Source organism: Prionailurus viverrinus, chromosome E2 (assembly GCF_022837055.1).
Source record: "Prionailurus viverrinus isolate Anna chromosome E2, UM_Priviv_1.0, whole genome shotgun sequence".
Classification (NCBI taxonomy): domain Eukaryota; kingdom Metazoa; phylum Chordata; class Mammalia; order Carnivora; family Felidae; genus Prionailurus; species Prionailurus viverrinus.
Window position 1 is genome coordinate 570423 of NC_062575.1, and position 20877 is coordinate 591299.

Below are 20877 nucleotides of genomic sequence, written 5' to 3' on the forward strand. Positions count from 1 at the left end.
CCCTGAAAGAGGTGGGAGCCATGGGAAGCCTTTGGGCAGAAGACTGTGCTGTGACTTTAGCTCTGTAGGATTCTTGTGGTGGTTACAAGGGAAGACTGTTGGGGTGAGGGTAGAGGTAGGGAGACCTGGGAGGTGAATGCTGCCGGAGTCCTGGTTAGCAGAGTAGGTCAGATCACGATGGTGGAGGTAGAGGTGTTGATCAGTGGTCAGATAGAGATCTGTTTTGAAGGTGGAGTGGACAGGGTTAATGGGTTGAAGCGCAGCATCCAAGGGCAGAGCAAGGCTGGCTCAGGACCCTGAAAGTATTTTCGTTTGCTACAGCTGCCATCACAAAATACCACAGGCTGGGTGACTTAAACAATAAACTTTTATTTTCTCACACTCTGGAAGCTGGAAGTCCAAGATCAAAGTGTTGTTGGCAGGGTTGGTTTCTCCTGAGTCTTCTCTCCTTGGTTAGTAGACGGCCACTTTCTTGCTGTGTCCTCACCATGGCCTTTCCTCATTAGCATGCCCCTGGTCTCTCTCTCCCAGTCATACTGGAACAGGGCCTACCCACATGACTTTGTTTAATGTTAATTACCTCTTTAAAGGTCCTATATCCAAATACAGTCACATTCTAGGGCTTAGGTTAGGATATTAACATATGAATTTGGGTGGGGGGGACACACTTCACTCCATAATGGGTCAAAGGGGCATTGGTATGACTGTGGGGATACTTTCTGGGAGGCTCCTGAGGAGAGGAGAGAGAGGGTAGCATCTAGAGGAGACCCAGGTGCCAGGGAGGAACGAGCCCAGACTGACAGTAGGTGTGGGGTGACCTGGAAACTCCATGGAAGCTTCCCTCAGGGTGTTCCTCTCTGTACAGATTGTGAGTCTGTGCTGTTAGAGCTGGGAGGAGTCCTGCCCTTTCCACGGCCTGAGGCCAAGGTATTCTTTGCCTTTAGCACAGCACAAGAAAAGTTTGCTGAAGAACAAGGAATGAAAAACTGAATGGCAGATGGACAGACAACTGGATTCTCATTTACCTTCCATATGCACCATGGCCCTTCAACTCCATACTCCAGATCTTGGGAGACCCCTTTTGTGCTTATTCTCTGATTATTCAACCAGTGTTCTAGGCCTCTGGGCTTTCCTGAATAGACTTTCCTCTCTTCCTCTCTGTCTCCTTCTCATCCTCTCCCCAGATTTCAAACCTCATCTCTTTGAGGAAGTGTTCGTTTTAACTTGGCACTGTATCAATCAGTTATCCTCTGTAATGAATGGTTTCAACAGTTCAGTTACTGACAGAAATAAGCACTTATGCCTCTCATGAGTCTAAGGATTGGCTATTCTGGCTGGGGCTTGGCTCCAGGCTACAGGTTGGGTCCATCTTTGTTGCACTTGTTTTGTAGGGCTCATGGTGATGGCAGAGATGGCGCCCAGGCTCAAGACTAACATACTAGCAATGCCACTCACATTCCATTGGCTAAACGAGTCACGTGGCCACACCCAAAGTTAAGGAAAGGGTATCTATGCTGTCTTTAGTGAGAGGAACCACAAATGTGGCCAAAGGTGTGTACACGAGGAGGGGTGAAGAAATGAGCCAGTAATTCCATCCACATCATCAATCCTTTTGATTTCTTTCTTTCAGTTCAGAAAAGTCAACAAAGTTAACATTTGTGATCTTGGTTTCTTTCTGATCAAGGAAGGCGACCACAGAGCATATTCAAGGACCTGCTGCAATCCATCCCGAGGATAATAATGGAGGTCATCAGAAAAGAGATCTCATGAGGGTCTGTGTTCACACACTTTGGCGCTCCTGAGGCCTACTCAGGGAACCGGAACAGAGGTCCTACTGAGGACATAGGGCAACATTTGCTTTTCTGGAAAAAAGAATTTAAGCAATAGTCAGTCCCCAGCATGGAAAATCCTAGTGTGGGGAGAGGTTATGGAGGCAGTGAAGCTGTGAGGAGTGTCAGGATACCTTCGAGCCCTGTCAAACAAAAGAATGTTGCTGTGGAGAAGAAACCACACATGTTAGTCACACATGGAGGAAGCTTTGAGCAGGTTCCAGAGCCAGATGTGTTGTAGGCAACCTGTGTGGACAGGAAGCCCTGCAGGTGTGGCTTGTGTGGAAAGAGTTTCAAGCAGCACTTGGCCCTCTCTGTGCACTAAGGGACTCACCCTAGGAAAAGCCTTATCTGTGTAGCACCTGTGGGAAAGTCTTTTTCCCAGTCTGACTGCATTGAGCACCAGAGGATCCATATTGGAGTGAAACCCTCCGAATGCCATGAGTGTGGAAAAACCTTCATTCAGAGCTCCACACTCACAATGCACCAGAGGATCCACACTGGAGAGAACCAGTACAAATGTAGGCAAAGCCTTCCTGGGGAACTCAGACATGTGGAAACACCTGCAGATTCGCACAGGGGAGAAGCCCTACCAGTGTTGGAATTGTGGGAAAGCCTTCAGGTGGAGCTCGCCCTGATCCACCGTCAGAGGACACACAGTGGTGAGGAGCCGTGTGGGTTTATTGAGTGTGGCAGGCCTTTGGGCAGAGTTCCATACTCAGTGTCACAAGATCCACACAGGCAAGAGGACTTTCGAGTGCTTGGACTGTGGCAGAGACTTTAAAGGCAGCGCAGACCTTGGCCAGCACCAGCGGGGCCGGATGGGTGAGAGGCCCTGTGCCTGGCAGGAGTGTGGCAAGGCCACAAGGCCTTCGTCCAGCGGTCACACCTCAGCCAGCACCAGCACACCTACATGGGCCAGAAGCCCTGCCTGTGCAGGGAGTGTGGCAAGGCCTTCAGCTACAGTTCACACCTGCTTCAGCACCACAGCACCTGGTAGCTGTGCTCTCTCCACTGCCCACATCACCTCCCACCATCTTGAAGGCCTGAGGCATCTCATCTCCCTCCTCCTACACCTCATAGACTCTCATTGCTTCCCTCCCCTTTGCCAGGGTTTGCCCTTTTACCTGGTCCTCTTTCCATATCCTTTCCTCTTTACAAATTAAGGGGACACCTGGGTGGCTCTGTCACTTAAGCATCCGACTCGTGACTTCAGCTCGGGTCATGATCTCACAGTTTGTGAATTGAAGCCCCACATTGGGCGCTGCGCTAACAGGACAGGGCCTGCTTGGGATTCTGTTTCCCTCTCTCTCTCTGCCCCTCCCTGCTTGCTATCTCTCTTTCTCTCAAAATAAATAAAAATAAACTTAAAAAAATAAAAATTAACTTTTTTTGAGCTATAGTTCACATACCTTAAGTTCACCCTCCTAAAGTATACAGTTCACTTTTTAGTATAATCACAAGGTTGTGCAACCATCACTGCTCTCTAATTCCAAAAGGCTTACATCACTCCCAAGACAACCCCCATGCTTATTACCAGTCACTCTCTATTCCCTCTGCCCCTGGCCTCTGACACCCATTAATCTGCTTTCTGCCTGCATGGATTTTCTTGCTCTGATATTTTGTGTAAATGGCCTCTTAGTATTTTCTGACCACTGACAGACACACCAAAGGGATCCTAATCCAAGGAACCCTTTGTTTTCCTCAACCAAAACCCATGTCACCCGTCAAGCACTGAACTGGGCTTTGGCCTGTGGGTGGCACTGATCGCCTCTATCTCCTTGGGTCTTCTTGGTCTTCCTTATGGTTTGCTGTCTTCTGTTGTCGAAGGAACAGCCCTAAGATGCTCACTCCCAAAAGTCATACCAATAAATCACCTCTTCAGTGGGCTCCTTTTGTGTACCAGTTCTGCCTCTTACTCTCTCCTGCTCAGGCAAATGACTTCACTTCTCTGGTCCTCTACTTCTTTCTCCATAACCTGGAGATAATAAACCTGACTTTGTAAGATACTCTCACCTCTTCTCAGCTGATCATGATACCCTCTGCTTACCTGTGTCCATGGTGAGAGGCAAAGGTGTGCCTGTTCAGACATAGCCATACACTTAGACTCACACAGACATACAGATAACACAACTTGTATCCAGAATATATAAAGAGCTCTTATAACTCAACAACAACAAAACAATTTAAGAATAAGCAAAGGCTACCTAGGTTGTTCCATTGGTTAAGGGTTTGACTCTTGATTTCAGCTCAGGTCATGATCTCATGGGTTCATAAGTTTGAGCCCTGCGTGGGGCTCTGTGCTGACAGTGCAGAGCCTGCTTGGGATTCTCTCTCCCTTTCTCTCTCTGCCCTTCCCCTCCTTGTTCTCTCAATACATAAACAAACAAGCATTAAAAAAAAAAAAAAAAAAAAAAAAAAAGAATGGGCAAGGACTTAGTAAGCATTTCTCCAAAGAAATCAAATGGCCAATAAGCATATGAATGATGCTCAACATCCTTTGTCATCATAGAAATACAAATTAAAATCACACTGTGGTGGTACTTCACACCCACTGGCTACAATCAGAAAGGCAGGTAGCAATGAGTGTTGGCAAGGATGTTGAAAAACTGGAACCCTCATCTATTGCTGGTGGGAATGAAGAATGATGCAGCCTTTGTGGAAAACAATTTAGCATTTCCACAAAAAGTCAAACATAGAGTTACCTTATGACCCATCAATTCTAAGAGAACTGAAAACATGTGCCCACACAAAGTGTTCATAGCAGCATTGTTCATCATAGCCAAAAAGTGGAAATAACCCAATAACCCCCATCAACCAGTGAATGGATAAACAAAATGTGATCTATTCATACAATGGAATATTATTCAGCCATAGAAAGTAACCCAGTGCTGGGACCCCTGGGTGGCTCAGTTGTTTAAGCGTCCAGCTTCGGCTCAGGTCATGAGCTTGCAGTCTGTGAGTTCGAGCCCCACATTGGGCTGCTGCTGTCAGCTCAGATCCCGTTTTGGATCCTCTGTCCCCCTCTCTCTGCCCCTACCCTGCTCGTGCTCTCTCTTTCTCAAAAATAATAAATATTAAAAAGAAAAAAAGAAAGTAACGTAGTGCTGACAATGGATGAACCTTGAAAACATTATGCTCAATGAAAGTAGCCAGATGCGAAGGTCACATGTTTTAAGATTCTATTCATATGGAATATCCAGAAAAGGCAAATCTGTAGAGACAGTAGATTAGTGGTTGTCAGGGGCTTGGAGGAGGGGGGATGGAGAGTGACTGCTAATGGGTACTGGGTTTTTGTTTGGGGTGATAAAAATGTTCTGGAATTAGTGGTGGTGGCGGCACATCATAGTGAAAACACTACAAACCACTGAATTGTACACTTTAGAAGTGTGAACGTGAATTCCATCTTATTTTAAAAAGCTGTTATAAAAAAAAAATAGACATAGGAGCACCTGGGTGGATAAGTCTGTTGAGCGTCTGACTCTTGATTTCAGCTTAGGTCACGATCCCAGGGTCGTGGGATTAAGCCCTATGTTGGGCTCCACTCTGAGTATGCAGCCTGCTTGAGATTCTATCTGTCCCTCTTCCCCGCTCTCTTTTTCTAAAAAGAAAGAAAGAAAGAAAAGAAGGAAGAAAGGAAGAAAAGAAAGAAAAGACACACGTATGAATGCATGCAGACATACCCAGAGGTACCTACTAGAGGCAGGCTCTCCCACCAGCCCAGCCCCTGCCTGGAGGACGTAGCAGCTGCCTGGAGGACGTAGCAGCTGCCTGCAGGCCTTGGATTTCATCCCACAGACCATCTCAGCACCAAGGTGGGGCATATACCACCACTGTGTGTGTCAGCCAAATCTCACTCTCAGGACTCCAGGGGGAGAGGTAGCTGCCTTGGCATCCAGGGTCATCCAGCTACCGTGGGGAATGTGTGTGGAAGTGTAGAAGTGTGGGAATGAATGCCAGCAGTGTGCATGTTGTTAAAGTTATTCCTAGCAGCAGTTAAAGTAGTAAAAACAGATTTTATTAAGGAAAACTATTGCAAAGTGGGAAATAGACCTCATTATAGAACTGGGCTCAATTCTAAATCCAGTGAGGACAAGTGGGGATTTATAGTCAGGAAGCAGGGTGGGTACCAGCGGATAAACAGTTACTAAGAGAAAACCTCGGGGCGCCTGGGTGGCTCAGTCAGTTGAGCGTGCAACTCCGGCTCAGGTCATGATCTCACAGTTTGTGAGTTTGAGCCCCACTTCTGGCTCTGTGCTGACAGGTCAGAGCCTGGAGCCTGCTTCAGATTCTCTCTCTCTGCCTCTCCCCTGCTCATGCTCTGTCTCTGTCTTAAAAATAAGTAAAACATTAAAAAAAATTAAAAAAAAAAGAGAAAATCTCAGGGGTAAGAGGATATCTAACAGGATTCTCGCTGAAGGCAGGCCAGGGGGATCAGACATCACAGGGTGGGGAAGGGGGGGAGGGGGAGGAACCTGAGTAGACAGTGAGAGTGATCATATTTGGAAGGTGGGAAATTCTCCCTAAACTGACTTAGCAAGACTTTTCCTGGAACTAGACTCTATAAGAAAGGACACAGGAGCTCGAGGTTTGAGGCCTCATCAAACTCTCCTCAGAACAGCCTGACTGAAGTTTGGTCATGGAGAGAATCTTTGTCAGTGTGCGAGCGTGTGATGTTGTGTGAGGGTGTGTTCAAGTGCAGATGCACACCCCACCAGTGGCCACCCCAAGGACTGAACGGAGAGCCCTGAGGCCCCATGGACTCCCCCTTGCCCGGATACCCAGACTCTGCCTCCTGCAGCCAGTGCCCCAGAGCCCACAGCTCCCTGCCCTCCACACAGCATCTGGACAGCTCTTTGCACGCAGATGTTTGATATAAGAACCACACGGGTGAGCAATCAATAGTAACAGGCAAAGAACTTGAAGACCACCTGGCCTTACAGAAAGAATGAATTGCCCTGGGGACATTCTCCGGATAGGCCCCTGCTCCCGTGTGGTGCTGTGTCAGCCTCTGCCCTGACCATCGGGCGCCAGCAGAGCTCAGTCTTTCCCATGTGAAAGCCCAGGCCCCTACAACTGCTGCCCTCGCCCCCTGGCCAGCCACACTCCCGCAGGGCCATTCATGCTAGTTGTTGGTTGCACTTCTTTCTCATCACCCGACCGCAGCTGATCCGTGACCATCATTCACCTGCCCCAGAGGGAGGCTGCTTCCTGGTGCAATGACACTCGCACCCAACATACGCTTTCTCTACCAGTTAACATGTTAAATCCTTGCAGGCTGGGGGTCACCATCCCCATTTTACAGACAAGGAACATGAGGGACAGAAGCAGAGAGTGAAGACCCAGAACTCATCTGGGGAGGGCTGGGCTTCAAACCCATGGAACTGGTTTTAGCTGGTTATGCCTGACCACCCATTGAGGGAAGGAAGCAAAGTATGCTGAGGACTGGCACTGTCACATCCCTTCTCGTCCCTCCACCTTGCTGCCAAGACACGGTCCCTGTTTTTACAGAGGCTGAGTGGGCGGCCCACTGCAAGCCTGCCCCATCCATGCCATGTGGTGCCTCAGAGGCTCCCCAGCTGCCCAGGTCTTCCTGCCTCTCAGCCTGGTCCCTGAGGCTCATGCGGAACGCTCTCCCAAAGGTGCACCCCCTGAGGCAGTCTTGCTCCTACAAAACCAAGTTGCCTCTTCTCCTGGGAGACTCCTGAGCATTCTGACCTACACTGCCTCCGGTCAGCTGACATCTCTTCTCTGGTGTGCTGTGGTAGAAGCTGTGACACTTGGCCGGGTAAGGAGGTGTCACTGGTCACCAGCTGTGCAGGGTCATTGTGCAGTAGAGTAGAACTCAGCAGATCTGGGGTGTCCAAACTGCACATTACAAAGAATGGATTGGCCCTTGGATGGCAAGCCCTTGGAATATCCTGCCTGATAAGAGTCTTTCCTTACTGGGAGCCTTAGGCTACGTCTGTGATTTATGATTGGGACCTTGAGTCACACTGTACCAGGCTGATCTCTGAGACAGCTTGAGGCTCAGTAACTAAGGTCAGTCATGCAGGCATTCTGCATGTATGTGGTCACCCCCGGTAAATATCAGCAGGCTTGGGTGACCTTCCCTGGCTGCCAGTACTCCATGTGTATTGTCACTCTTAGCAGGAAGTATGGAGCAGTCTGTGTGACTGCACTGGGACAGGACAAATGGCGGCTTGTACCTGGTGTCTCCTGAATTTGTTTGTGTACTTTCTACCTTTGTGATTATAATCTTATCCTTTTCACTATAATAAACAGTATCTCTACCTTTTCTGACTTCTAGGAGTCCTTGTGAGTCACTGAACCTGCAGGTGGTCTTGGGGACTCCCTTGCAGTCGTTTTGCATTTGGTGTCTCGCTGGTTCACTCACTCATTCCCTGTGGATTTGGGCCCTGCCATGTGACAGGGGATGAGTCTATAGAGGCATGAGACAGGGATGTGTGCTAAAGGGGCTCTAGGTCCAGGGTGGGCTCTGAATGAGGACACGGACAATGACAACACAAGGTCCGTGCCGCCGTGGGGGGCACAAGGGGACTCAGCCAGTGAGGAGGTGCCCTGGAGCTGATACCGAGGACAGGAGACCAAAACAAGCTGGGATTGGACAACAAAGGCTGCCTGTGGGATGGATGGAAATGAACCTGGAAAGATGGGCTTTGGTGGTTGAGTGCAGGGGCTTCAAGGCCAGACTGCACTCTGATGGCCACAGAGAATCCGAGTGAAGCTGTGCAGAGAAGTGAAAGACCACACCTGTGCTGGAACAAAGGAACGGCTCCAGGAGGCATGTGACCAATGTCTGGACTGAGCAATGGCTGCCCAGCTCCTATTTTTGCCTTTGCCTCAAGTCAGCCAGATGAGGACTTGACCTGCTTTTTCAGGTGCGACCCAATCACCCCGCCATCTCACATTCTCGAGGGAACATTAAATTCTAGAGCTGCCTCCTTACAGTAAATACCCCTGGCATATACTGAAAGGGATGGGGGAACTGTTTGCCACTGTGTCCCTATCTGCTAACTCCCATGTTTTCATCCTGAAAAACGAGTGGCTTCTAGCTGGTGGCCTCAGGCAAGTGGTTTAACTTCTCAAAATCTCAGCTCCTTTTCTATGAAGTGGGGATAACAATATCTGCACCCCATGGCTGCTGAGAAGATGAAATGGAGTGATGTGTGTAAAGTGCTTATGTGTAAAGTGTATAAAGTGTTAAAGTCTTACACGAATGTCGCTGTCTTGACTGATTTTAATGAAGTCTGTGCTGAAGCTGATGAATGACACACAAAGTCTTTTTAAAGGTCTGGGCTTTGTGACACATCACACATTTCAGCATTATAAACCTTACTTTTTGGCAGAGGAACAAAACAAAACCAAAAAAACAAAAAACAAAAATAACAAAACAACCCCAAACCAAACCACGTGATCTAAAACCATATGGCCTGAGTTAATACAAGGCACAAACAACTGATAAAAGCATCTTTTTTTTGTTTTTAAATTTCATTTTTCCCCTGAGGTTAAAAACCAAAATGAGCTCTGTTCCAGGCCTGCTGAGAAGACCATCCATACCTGTGGATCTCTCCTACCACCTGGTGGATATCTGTGGAACCCGGAACATGGAGAATGGGAGGGGCTGTTGTTCCTCTTGAAGGCTCACTCCACTTTCTCACCCAACCGTGTGACCCTGCAGAGAGAAGTGTATATGATGTGCAAGGGGGCTGCTCTGCACAGTTCCTGCCACTCACAGGGCCCCCTGCTGGATGAAGAACAACACACCAAGGACAGACAGAAGGTCTCTACCCCATCTGGCACATCCCCAGTTTACTGATGGATGAGAACCAAACAGTTGCCAAGGGTTTTTTGATAGTTGCTGCACTCACATGGCATCCCCTGGGAATGAATTCTCCAATGCTGGGCCAGGGATCTGCTCTAGCTGAAGGCTTTCCCACATTTGTGACACTCAAAGGGCTCCTGTCTGGCATGAATCCTCTGATGCAGAACAAGGGCCGCAGCCTCACGGGAGGTTTTCTGACACAGGCTGCATATGAAGGAAGGGCTTGGCACCCGGGTGGACGCGCTGGTGCTGCGGCTGAAGGCTTTGCTGCATGCATGGCACGCACAGGGCTGTTCCCCCCGTGTGCACCCGGTAGTGCTCAGTGAGGTGTGACATCTGGATGTAAGCCTTGCCACACTCGTTGCACTTGTTGGGCTTCTCCCCGGCGTGTGTCCTGAGGTGGAGGGTGAGGGAGAAGCTCTGCACAAAGGCCCTTCCACAGTCTCCACAAACAAAAGGCTTCTCCCCAGTGTGGATCCTCTTGTGCTGAGTGAGGAACGTGCTCTGGATGAAAGTCCTCCTGCATTTTCCACACGTGTAGGGCCGCTCACCCGTGTGCACCCGTTGCTGCAGGACCAGGGCTGAAGAATTGCCGAAGGGTTTCCTGTACTCACCGCATGTAAACGGTTTCTCATCACTATGGATCTTGAGGTGCTGGGTCAAGTAGGAGCTCTGGCTGAAGGTCTTCCCACATTCTCCACACGTGTAGGGCCGCTTGCTGGTGTGCACTCGCTGGTGCTTGGCCAGGGAGGAACTCTGGCTGAAGGCGTGGCCACAGGCATTGCATGCATATGGCTTCTCACCCGTGTGTGTCCTCAGGTGCTTGCTGAGGGACTAGCTCTGGCTGAAGGCTTTCCCACATTCCTGGCACGTGTATGGCTTCTCTCCTGTGTGGCAGCGCTCGTGCTCGGTCAGGGATGAGCTGAGGCTGAACACCTTGCAGCATGTGTGACACTCATATGGCTGCTCTCTTGCGTGGGTTCTGTGGTGGACCAGGAGGGTCGAGGAGTTGGTGAAGGCTCTGCCACACTCATGACAGGTGAACCGCTTCTCCCTAGTGTGGACTCGCTGGTGCTGCATGAGGTGAGTGCTCTGGCTGAAGGCATGCCTGCACTCGCCACAGGTATATGCTTCTTGCCTGTGTGCACCTGCTGGTTCTTGGCCAGGGACGAGTTCTCTCAGAAGCACTTGCTGCAGTAGCCACACGCATAGGGCTTTTCACCTGTGTGGATGCACGGTGCTTACGAGGCATGTGAAGGCCTGTCCACATTGCCAGCGTGTGTACAGCTTCTTGCCAGTCTGGGTTCTCTGGTGCTGAATGACATGTGTGTCTGTCAAAAGGCCTTCCCACACTCCTTGCATGTGTAGGGCTTCCATTTAGTGGGAACCCACTGATAGCCTGCAAGGCATGTGTTCTTGCTAAAGCCATCTTTGCACCTACCACACACCAATGTATCCTCCTCAGTGTGAACTCCTCGTGGGCGACTAAGGTCTGGAAAAGAGCTGAGGGCTTCCATACACTTACAGTCTCCTTGGCAGGGCACCCCCGATCTAGGACTGAAACACAGGTGAGGCCCTTCTGCCAACCTGGCTTGTGAGATCTTGCACCCCTGGGGATTGCCCTGATGCTCAACAAGGAATGGGCGCCAGAAGAAAGTTCCTGCAAGGTTCCACTCTGGGCTCTTCTTCCGCTGGCTGCGTGTCACTGCTCGGCAGTGTCTGTCACCTGGCCTTCATGCTCTGTGACTACTCTCACGATGGTGTGCCAGAAATCCTGCCTGTGAGTCCCATTGTCATCTGCCCCCGAAGCAGAGCACCTTTGTCTAGAGGTAGCCATGCAGCTCGGGGCCCAGGCTTTGAGCCTGAAAAATAAGCAAAGAAGTATGCTCAGGATCCAACCTGAACATGCACGGCCAATCGGGAAGATGGACAGAACCGCAGCAGTCAGACTGGACAGTGCAGATATGTGGCTTTCAGCAGGGCTCTTGCAGTTGAGGACAGAAGAGTGAATGGATCAGGGTCTGGAAGACCACCCACAGGCTTGGTGATTCCTCAACACAGTTCTCAGCACAGAGTCATACTCACGGCTGTGACTGGTTAGAGCAAAAGGACACCAGGCAAAATCAACAAAGGGAAAAGGCGCAGGGGCAGAGTCCTCTCCCAGTGGAGCCACACAGCATACACCTAACCCCTCCAGCTCTGGATTCTGACACTGAAGTGTTGTCTACAGTTTGTCAGAGGCTCAGAGCTTAGGGTTTTACTAGGGGCTGGCCATGCAGGCACTGGCTGTGTAGCATGTACCAAAATCCCAGGCTCCCAGGAGGAAAGTAGGCATTCAGTGTAAATCACGTTGTTTGTACAAATGGCTTAGGTGCAGTGAGCCATTCTTATCATTTAGGGAATAGGGGGATCCTACCATAATCCAAGTTGCCAGACACCAGCCAAAGGCCAACCCTGTGCTAGGCCTCTCTGAGAATGGTGGCCTCATGCCTGCTGTCAACTCTCTTCTGCCCAGTAAGGAGGAAAAGTGGTAGAATGGAGCACAGAAAGTCATGGGCCAAGGCCACCGAGAGCTGCCTCACCTGTCAGCTGCCACTATTTTACAACCACGCCCTCACTAGAACAGGGCCTGGTCAACAGAATGGAAAACAGAAACCTGCACGTGAATGCTCATAGAGAACTATTCTTTTTTTTTTTTTTAATGTTTTTTTATTTCTGAAGGGGAGAGAGACAGAGCATGAGCGGGGGTGGGGCAGGGAGAGAGGGAGACACAGAATCTGAAGCAGGCTCCAGGCTCCAAGCTATCAGCACAGAGCCTGACATTGGGTTCAAACTCACAAGCTGTGAGATCATGACCTGAGCCGAAGTTGGATGCTTAACCAATTGAGCCACCCAGTTGCCCCTCATAGAGAACTATTCTTAAGGGTTAGAAGCCAGATACAGAAAGGCCACACATAGTAGCATATGTATCTTTGTGAAAAATAAGTGAATTTATATGTATCTATATGAATATATTTATATAAACTTCACTTATATGAAAAGTTCAGAAGATGCAAATCATAGAGACAGAAGACAGATTAGTGGCTGTCAGATGCTGGGGGAAGTGAACGAAGAGACTGTTAAATGACTGTCGGGTTTGTTTTCAGGCTCCTGCACCTACTAGCTCTTTTCTGTTGGATATACACTGCACCTCCTTGCCCCAGGAGGAGAAATAAACTGATCTGAAGCATGGTGACTGTAGTTATAACACTGTACTATATACTAGAAATTTCCTAAGACAGTTAGTTGACTGTAAGCATTCCCACCACAGAAAAAACATCGCAACTATGTGAGGAGATGGATATATCTATTATTTGGATTGTGGTAATCATTTCACAATGTATATCAAAACACCATGTTCTACACTTTAAATATACACAATTTTTAACTGTCAGTTATACGTCAAAGCTAGGGGGAGAAATTAATTAAAAAAAACTGACCTGATAGACCTTTACTTCACTCACCTGGACCTCTCAGAACATGTGTCTCCATAGTCCAGGGGTCTTCCCACTGTTCCAGCTTGGAGATCACATCTGGTTTGCAGCCGGGGAGTCCTGCCCATAGTTAGAAAGAAGAAGGGAAATGTTGATGCTGTTGTCACAAGCCAGCCAGGACCCAACAGGCCCAGTAATGCAGTGTGTGTGCCTCAGGCACAGTAGAGGTCTCTCCCTGGTGATGTGGGATAGGGTGTCCACTCTGCACAGAAGGGACCCAACTGGGGGACACAGGTCAGAGCAAGGACCTATCTGGGTGTGGGTTACTGGGGACAAGGCAGGGGATAAATACACCCATGTAGTGAACACATGTGGAAACAGACATGTGACATGGATGAAGAAGAGACAGGGAAACCTCACCCAGGGACCCAAGTTGCTGTAGTTCCTCAGCATCACATCATGGTACGGGATCCTCTGTGTGGGGCCCAGAAGCCCCCATTCCTCCCATGTGAAGTCCACCACCACATCCCTAAATGTCACTGGCTTCTGAAACATCCCACATGCAGTGGCTCAGCCGTGGGTCCTGTCTGGCCAGAGCCAGCCCCATAAGGAACAGCAGAATGTGAATGTTCTGGGAAACATCCTATGGTCATGGTTGGAGGGGTGGCTCATTCTGTGAGTGGCACTATTATCACCTTGACACTGGGTGCCATGGTCCTACCTGAATAGTTGTGTCTTCTCTGTTAAAGTTTTACCCCTCAGTGCAAAGGCATTTGGAAGTAGGGTCTTTGGCGGGGATTAGGTTTAGATGAGGTCATGAGGATGAGGACCCAGGATGGGACTAGTGCCCTCATAAGAAGAGGGAAAAACCAAAGTGTGCGTGTTCTCACCTTGCTTTCTACCCAGTGTGTGAGGACACAGAGAGAAGGCAGCTTGTCTGCAAGCCAGGAAGAGAGCTCTCAGCAGAACCCAGGCCTGCTGGCACCCTCATCTTGGACTTCTAGCCTTCAAAACTGTGAGAACTAACTTTGTCGATTAAGCCACAGAGTTCATGGTATTTTGTTATAGGAGTCTAAACAGATTAAAGCACAATGATTTTGGGTGCCTGGGTGGCTCAGTCGATTGAGCATCCGACTCTTGGTTTTGGTCTGGTCACGATCCATGGTTCATAGGTTTGAGCCCCACATTGGGCTCCAAGCTGACAGTGCAGGGCCTGCTTGGGATTCTCTCTCTTTCCCTCTCTCTCTGCCCCTCCCCTGCTCACACACACACACACACACTCTCAAGATAAATAAATACAACGTTAAAAAAAAAAAAAGAATTGAACTTAAAAAAAAAAAAAAAGACACAGTGATTCTTCATCACTTCCCAAAACACTCAGCTTTGTGGCCACCAGAGGGACAGCTGGATGGCCCTTACCAGCCCCTCACAAAGCCATCTATCACACCTGCATGGTCTGCATCCCCTTTAAGGTTGGGCAGGGGAGGCTTGGAGGATGGGATGGCATCTGACACCAGCCACATGTGCTCTGAGGCCATTAAGTGTCCCCAACCTGAATTTTACTGCTCCACAGCGGCACTCCTAGCTTGTAGCAATAATCCCTCTGCCTGTGTGTGTGGCTGTCTTCTTGGGGACCCCGTTAAAAAAAAGGGCCTGTCAGGAGGCAGCAATTTCAGAGCCACTACTTACCACCCAAAACCCCCAACCACCTATCTAGACACTGCTCATGCCACCATTCATTCATTTGCCTGTTAATATCTTCCAGGTATCTGTACATGTCAGGCTCTGCTCTGTCCCTTTCCTGGATCCTGGATAAACAGTGTGACCATAAACAGCCTGTGTCCCAGATCTTCCCAGGCATGGGACTTCCTCCAAGGTGCCTTAGATTGACAGGGTCATTAAGCGCCACCCTGGAGTGAAGACAGAAGGAAGACAGGAGGAATGGCCAGGGCAGAGGAAGGCACCCTGTCCCAGAACTCATGCTCCTTGGGGGTTGCGGCTCTAGTCCTGTGCTGAGGAGTAGAAGTATCACAGAAGCAAGGGCAGAAAGGAGTATGCCTGCTGGGACTGCTGGCATTATGGGAAACTCATGTGGAAGGCATCTGCTGGGAATGCAGCATCTTGGGCCTTGGCCTTGTCCTCCTTGACACTCCCCTGAAAAGGAAGAACTGGGGGAGGGTGGGGGATATGAGAGAGGCCAGATCTGCCCTCAGGTCCCAGAGACCCAAGCCCCAAAGCCCTCTCACCTCACATCCCTCCCCTCACGGGCCACTAGCCTCTCTCCCAGGGGCTCCAGCCCTCCCAGCCCAGACCCTCCCACAAGTGTTGCTCCTGCTTACCTTCCAGGGCTTGGCAGAACCAGAGCCCCTAACATATGGCAGGCATGCTGTGGGCCCCTTACATCAGCTTGCTTGATCCTCACTCTGTTCCTGAGAGTGATGGTTAGGATCAACACTACCAGACCCATCTTACACTAAGGAAACTAGGCGTCAAGGGGGAAGACACTTGCTTGAATTGAGCTTCTGCGGGGAAGCACCCCCACACGTCCCCACCCATGACCAACCAAGATAATGAGTCCTGTGGAGAAGGCTGTATCCACGTGGACCCACACCCCCCAGAATTAGTCTGGGGATGTGGCAGCCCACCTGGGCTCTGGTGAAGGGGTCTATATAGCTGCCATGGACCCACGGTGATCCAGAGGATGAAAAATACTTGGAGTAGGAAGCCCAGAAACTGCAGTTCCACCATGTGCCACTAACTGGCCACATCCCTGCTCTGGACCTATTTCTTCTTGGGTACAAAAAGGACAGGAGGATGGATGGCATTAAGTCTCAGAAAGCCTTTGTGAAATATAACATAACATAGGAACACCTCATGGTGCCCCTGCTGCCAGAAGCCACACCACCTTTGCACCCTCCATCCTGTCCTGGCTCCCAGGCTGGGCAGGGGGTCACTGAGCTCAGGCCTCCACAGAAAGTGGCCCTCTGATTCAATGCTTGGAAGTTGGGCCTCAGACCCCTGCCTCTAAAACAGAAATTACCCATGAGCCTAGGCTGAGTCCCTATGGGCAGCTGTGGCTCCACACCACGCCCAGGCTGCAAACTTCTCAAGGGGTTATTATGCAATGCTGGCTAAGTTCCCTAACATGAGGAAAAAGAGGTACTATCATCACCCTCTTATACAAGTGGGGAAAGGGGGCCACAGAGAGATTAAATCAAAGGTGTGAAGCAAGTGATAGGTGAGGATGTGAACTCAGGTAGGCAGTCAGACTTGAGTCTATGCTCTCAAAAAGATACACTGTTAATAGAGGTATGAGTGCTCAGCTCAATCAGTTTTGACCAATGTACACATCTGTGTAGCAACCATCCAGACTAAGCTCTAGAACTTTCTGAGGATGGAAATGTCCTGGAGCTGTGCTGTCCAATTCAGCAGCCATATGCCCCATGTGGCTCCTGAACAGCAAAAAACACAGGTGGTGTGACTGAGAAACTGGATGTGTAATTTGAAGTCTAACTGATTCACATTTTAATATCTGCATGTGGCTGTTAGCTACCATTTTGGACAGCTCAGCACTAGGACTTTTCAGAACCACGGACAGCTCCCACCAGGCACACTTTCCAGGCGAAGCCCTACCCAGCCCCAGGGTGATTGCTGCTGGGATTTCTGACGGCACACATGAGCTGTGCCTATTCTTGAACTTTATACAAAGTAAATCGCATGCTGTGTAATAGTCTGAGGATTCAGCCCCATGCTATCAGTTTTATGGACATCACTGGTAGCAGACACCTGTCAGGATGCCTCTACAGAGACTGTTCGGGGACAAAGTGAGATACCAAGTAGGCAAGTGCTTAGAAGAGGGGAAAAGCGATAGTCCCAGCTGTCTTGAATTCAGTTCCTGACAGACTCCCAATAGGGAAGGGCTGATGTGAGGCCTTTTGCCCCTCCGCACAGGGGTGAAAGTGGAGAACTGATCCCTGGGGCCCTGATGCACCCAGTGCCCACACCTTCCTCCCAGTGTCATTCCTAGACTGGAGACAGTGAGTGTGAGGGATAATTGGAGTCTGTCAGACCTAGAATCAAATCTACCTTACCACTCTCTGCTGGGTGACCTTGGGTTGTTCAATCCCCTGAGGCCTGGGTTTTTTATCTGTAAAACTGGGTAATAGTGAAGGCTGTTTATTCATTCATTCAACAAATACTCCATGGACTGTGCACGATATCATGAAACTTGCAGTCTGTGATGAATGGGAACAAGTATAAAGTCTTCAAATGTGTAAAAAACACATGTGTAAAATGTGTAAAAGTGCTAAAAAAAAAAAACAAACCCATAATGTAGATGTGTGTGGCACCTGTTTTGGGTCAGGTGGTTAGGGAGGGCCTCTGAGGTAATACCTAAATTTAAATGCTATTCAGCAACCAGGGGGTGGGCCAAGGGAGAACTATAGGTGAGGCCTGTAAACAGGAAGAAATCAGGTCATGCAGGGCTCAGAAGGCATGGGAAGTGTGGATCTGGTCAAATCAGGGGTCAGCAAACTCAGCTCCACTTACTGCCTATTTCTGCAGAGACCATGAGCTGAGAATAGTTTTTCCATTTTTAAGTGTTTGGGAGGGAAAAGTCATCAGATTAACGTTAAGTGAAATTCAGATTTCAGCATTCAGTGAAGTTCTGGATTTCATCAGGACAAAAAAAAAAAAAAACGTGTGGGTATGTGTTTTCTCTCTCGTTAGGTAAGTATCTACTTGATTTGACATCCTTGGTTTTGCCTCTTGGCCTGCAAAGCTGAGAACGTTTGCTACCCAGTGCTTTACAGGGAGAGTTTGCCGACCTGCTGTGACAGCCAGGGCAGGGACGGAAGGTTTAAGGCAGGGGTGGCCTCACTGTTCAGGGTGTAAAGACCCCTCTGGTGCTGTGTGGAGAGCAACAGAGGGGGCAGGGGGAGGCAGGAGACCTGTGAAGAGGTGACAGTCTGGACTAGGCTGAGGATGGCAGAGCAGCAGAGTGAAGGCAGCAGGAGCAGCGCATGTTTTGAGGAAGATCTAGTTTCTGAAAATGTCCAGCCCTGTGACCACCACCCTGCCATGCGCCTCACCTGGCTCCTCAGGTTCCATTGCCTGCTACTCTGCTCCGTCTCTGGGCTGCTTGACCTCAGCAGTTACAGGACGGGGGGGCATGCGGTCTTAGTCCCAGACAAAGAGCCCAGGTTGTGGGAGAGAGCCCCCGCCTCCTCCCATCTACTCCCATACAGCAATCAGGCTTCTGGCACTCACTTAGGGGCTCAGGGCTGGAATTCTGGAAAATGAAGCACTGCTGGGTGAGCAAAGGCAACAGGGAGTGGGTGTGGCCATACACGTGGGCTTCCCTGGGACAGACCCAACTGCTTCCTTCCCCCAAATGGAAAACACATGTCTACACAAAAACCTGTAAGTGAATGTTCACAGCAGCATTATTTGGGTAAACAAACTGGTATATCCATATAATGGAGTATTACTCAGCTATAAAAATGAATGAAGTACTGACACATAGCACAACATGGATGCACTTTAAAAACATGCTCAGTGAAAAAACCCAGACACAACAAACCCACACATTGTATGGTCCCATTTAATTTATATCGCATGTCCGGAACAGAGAAAGATTAATTAAGAGAGAATTAACAGAAAGATTAATGGTTGCCAGAGGCTGCGGAAAAGGGGAATGGGGAGTGATAGCTAAGGGGTATGGGCCATAAGCACGCACCTGAGTTCACACCTGCAGACACAAAGGAGGTGTCACACACACAAAACACCCCTTCCCCACACAGACATGCATGGTGACACACCTGACCACTCGCACACACCTGAAGTCTCATCTGCACACACAAATGGTGTCACACATGGGGCGCCTGGGTGGCTCAGTCGGTTGAGCATCCGACTTCGGCTCAGGTCATGATCTTACAGTTCGTGAGTTCAAGCCCCGCGTCAGGCTCTGTGCTGACAGCTCGGAGCCTGGAGCCTGCTTCGGATTCTGTGTCTCCCTCTCTGCTCCTTGCCCACTCATGCTCTGTCTCTGTCTTCCAAAAATGAATAAACATTAAAATTTAATTTAAAAAAAAAACACAAATGGTGTCACACATGCAATACACTCTTCTCTGATGCACCAGCGGTAACATGCCCAGTCAAATGCACATACCTGAGGTCACACTGCAGACACAGGCAAGGGCTGTGCTGGGGTCCGCACACACAGGAGGTCTCATCTGCCCACACAGGTGGTGCTTCGCATGCAATACACCCTTCACTTCTGAAACGCACAGGTGGTGACACATTCAGCCACGAGCACACACCTGAGGACACACCTACACAGACAAGTGACGCACTGGGTCCCCCGCCCCCCGCGCCCCCGCCATCTCATATACACACTCAGGTGGTACCTCACATGCAAGACAGCCCTCCTCTGACACGCACACGTGCAGTGTCACACTCGGCCACACACAGCTGAGGTCTCATGGGCACGCATAGGTCTCTTCTTCATACCCTGCGGCACGCGCACACGGTCCCTCCTCTCTCCCCTCCCCCACGACCTCCCGCGACCCATCGCCGGGTCCGCGCTCCCCTCCGAGCCCCACCCGGCCACCAGTCACTCCCGCTGCGTACACGCGGGCCTCGTCGTCCCTCACACCCACGAAAGCCACCACGCCGGGACCGCGGACTCACCTCGGCCGCGGGCCCCCGTCACAGGCGGGCAGCGCCGCCAGCCGCCAGCCTCCGCACACGCCGAAGGCACTTCCGGCTCTCACTTCCGCCGACGGCCCGCGCTCGGCTCGGGACCGGACCTCGGAGGGGGCCCTGCCCGCTGCATACCAGGAGCCGGCACAGGTGACTCGCCTTGTGGGAAATGGAGTCCAGAGGGCGACGAGCCACGAAGGGAGCGTGGGAGCGTGTTGATGAGCCGCTGTCGCGGGGGACCAGACGGATATGAACACGCATGGATCTATGTAAGTTCTTGCAGATATGCAGCGGACTTTTTTCTTTCTCTTCGCACACTCACGTACGCCCACACTCGTCTAACTATAGTTTGGGGTATTCCCAGCACCCCCCCCCCCCAACCCCTGAGCCCTGTGCATCCTGTAAAGCTTCAGCAAATGCCCTCTAAGAACCAGTAATTCTTCCAATTACTCAAAAAACTCAAGAAACCACACCATTACCTTCTATATAGTCATATGCTCATTCCTCCCAATTACGTCCTTTTTGTTTTCATTTTTTAGTGAAGCCCGCATAAAAAACCATGCACAGCACTCTGCTGTGCCTGGTGGAGTCGACTCCTGATGTGCAGGCTAACCTTCTCTACCCTTCCTTCCCACTAGTCAGTTGATCACAAGGGGAGATTAAAGAAATCAGCCACTTATCTTAGACTAGAATTGTGCAAGAGCTTTCTAGAGTTGAGGGAGATGTTCTATTTGTAACTACTGAGCAGTTGGAATGTGGCTAATGTGATTGAAGAACTCAATATTTACTAATTTGGGGTGAATTAAAATTTTTTTTTTAATGTTTATTTTTGAGACAGAGAGAGACAGAGCATGAATGGGGGAGGGGCAGAGAGGGAGACACAGAATCGGAAACAGGCTCCAGGCTCTGAGCCATCAGCCCAGAGCCTGACGCGGGGCTCGAACTCACGGACCGCGAGATCGTGACCTGGCTGAAGTCGGACGCTCAACCGACTGAGCCACCCAGGCGCCCCTAGGGTGAATTTAAA

At 50.0% G+C, this 20877-nt stretch overlaps 1 protein-coding gene and 1 long non-coding RNA gene across 2 annotated transcripts; both read right to left on the reverse strand.

Annotated features, from left to right (window-relative positions):
* Window positions 1-349: 349 nt before the first annotated feature.
* On the reverse strand, window positions 350-13703 carry LOC125153155 (zinc finger protein 300-like). The gene is made up of 3 exons (XM_047836060.1): window positions 13569-13703; window positions 9411-10509; window positions 350-1862 (listed from the first exon to the last, which is right to left on the reverse strand). Exons 1-2 carry the CDS (start codon window positions 13701-13703, stop codon window positions 9856-9858), a joined length of 789 nt encoding a protein of 262 aa, XP_047692016.1. The 3' UTR covers window positions 350-1862; window positions 9411-9855.
* Window positions 13704-19138: 5435 nt separating this feature from the next.
* Window positions 19139-20077, reverse strand: LOC125152456 (uncharacterized). The gene is made up of 3 exons (XR_007147202.1): window positions 19839-20077; window positions 19318-19425; window positions 19139-19198 (listed from the first exon to the last, which is right to left on the reverse strand). It is a non-coding gene; the product is annotated as an uncharacterized LOC125152456 (long non-coding RNA).
* Window positions 20078-20877: the final 800 nt, after the last annotated feature.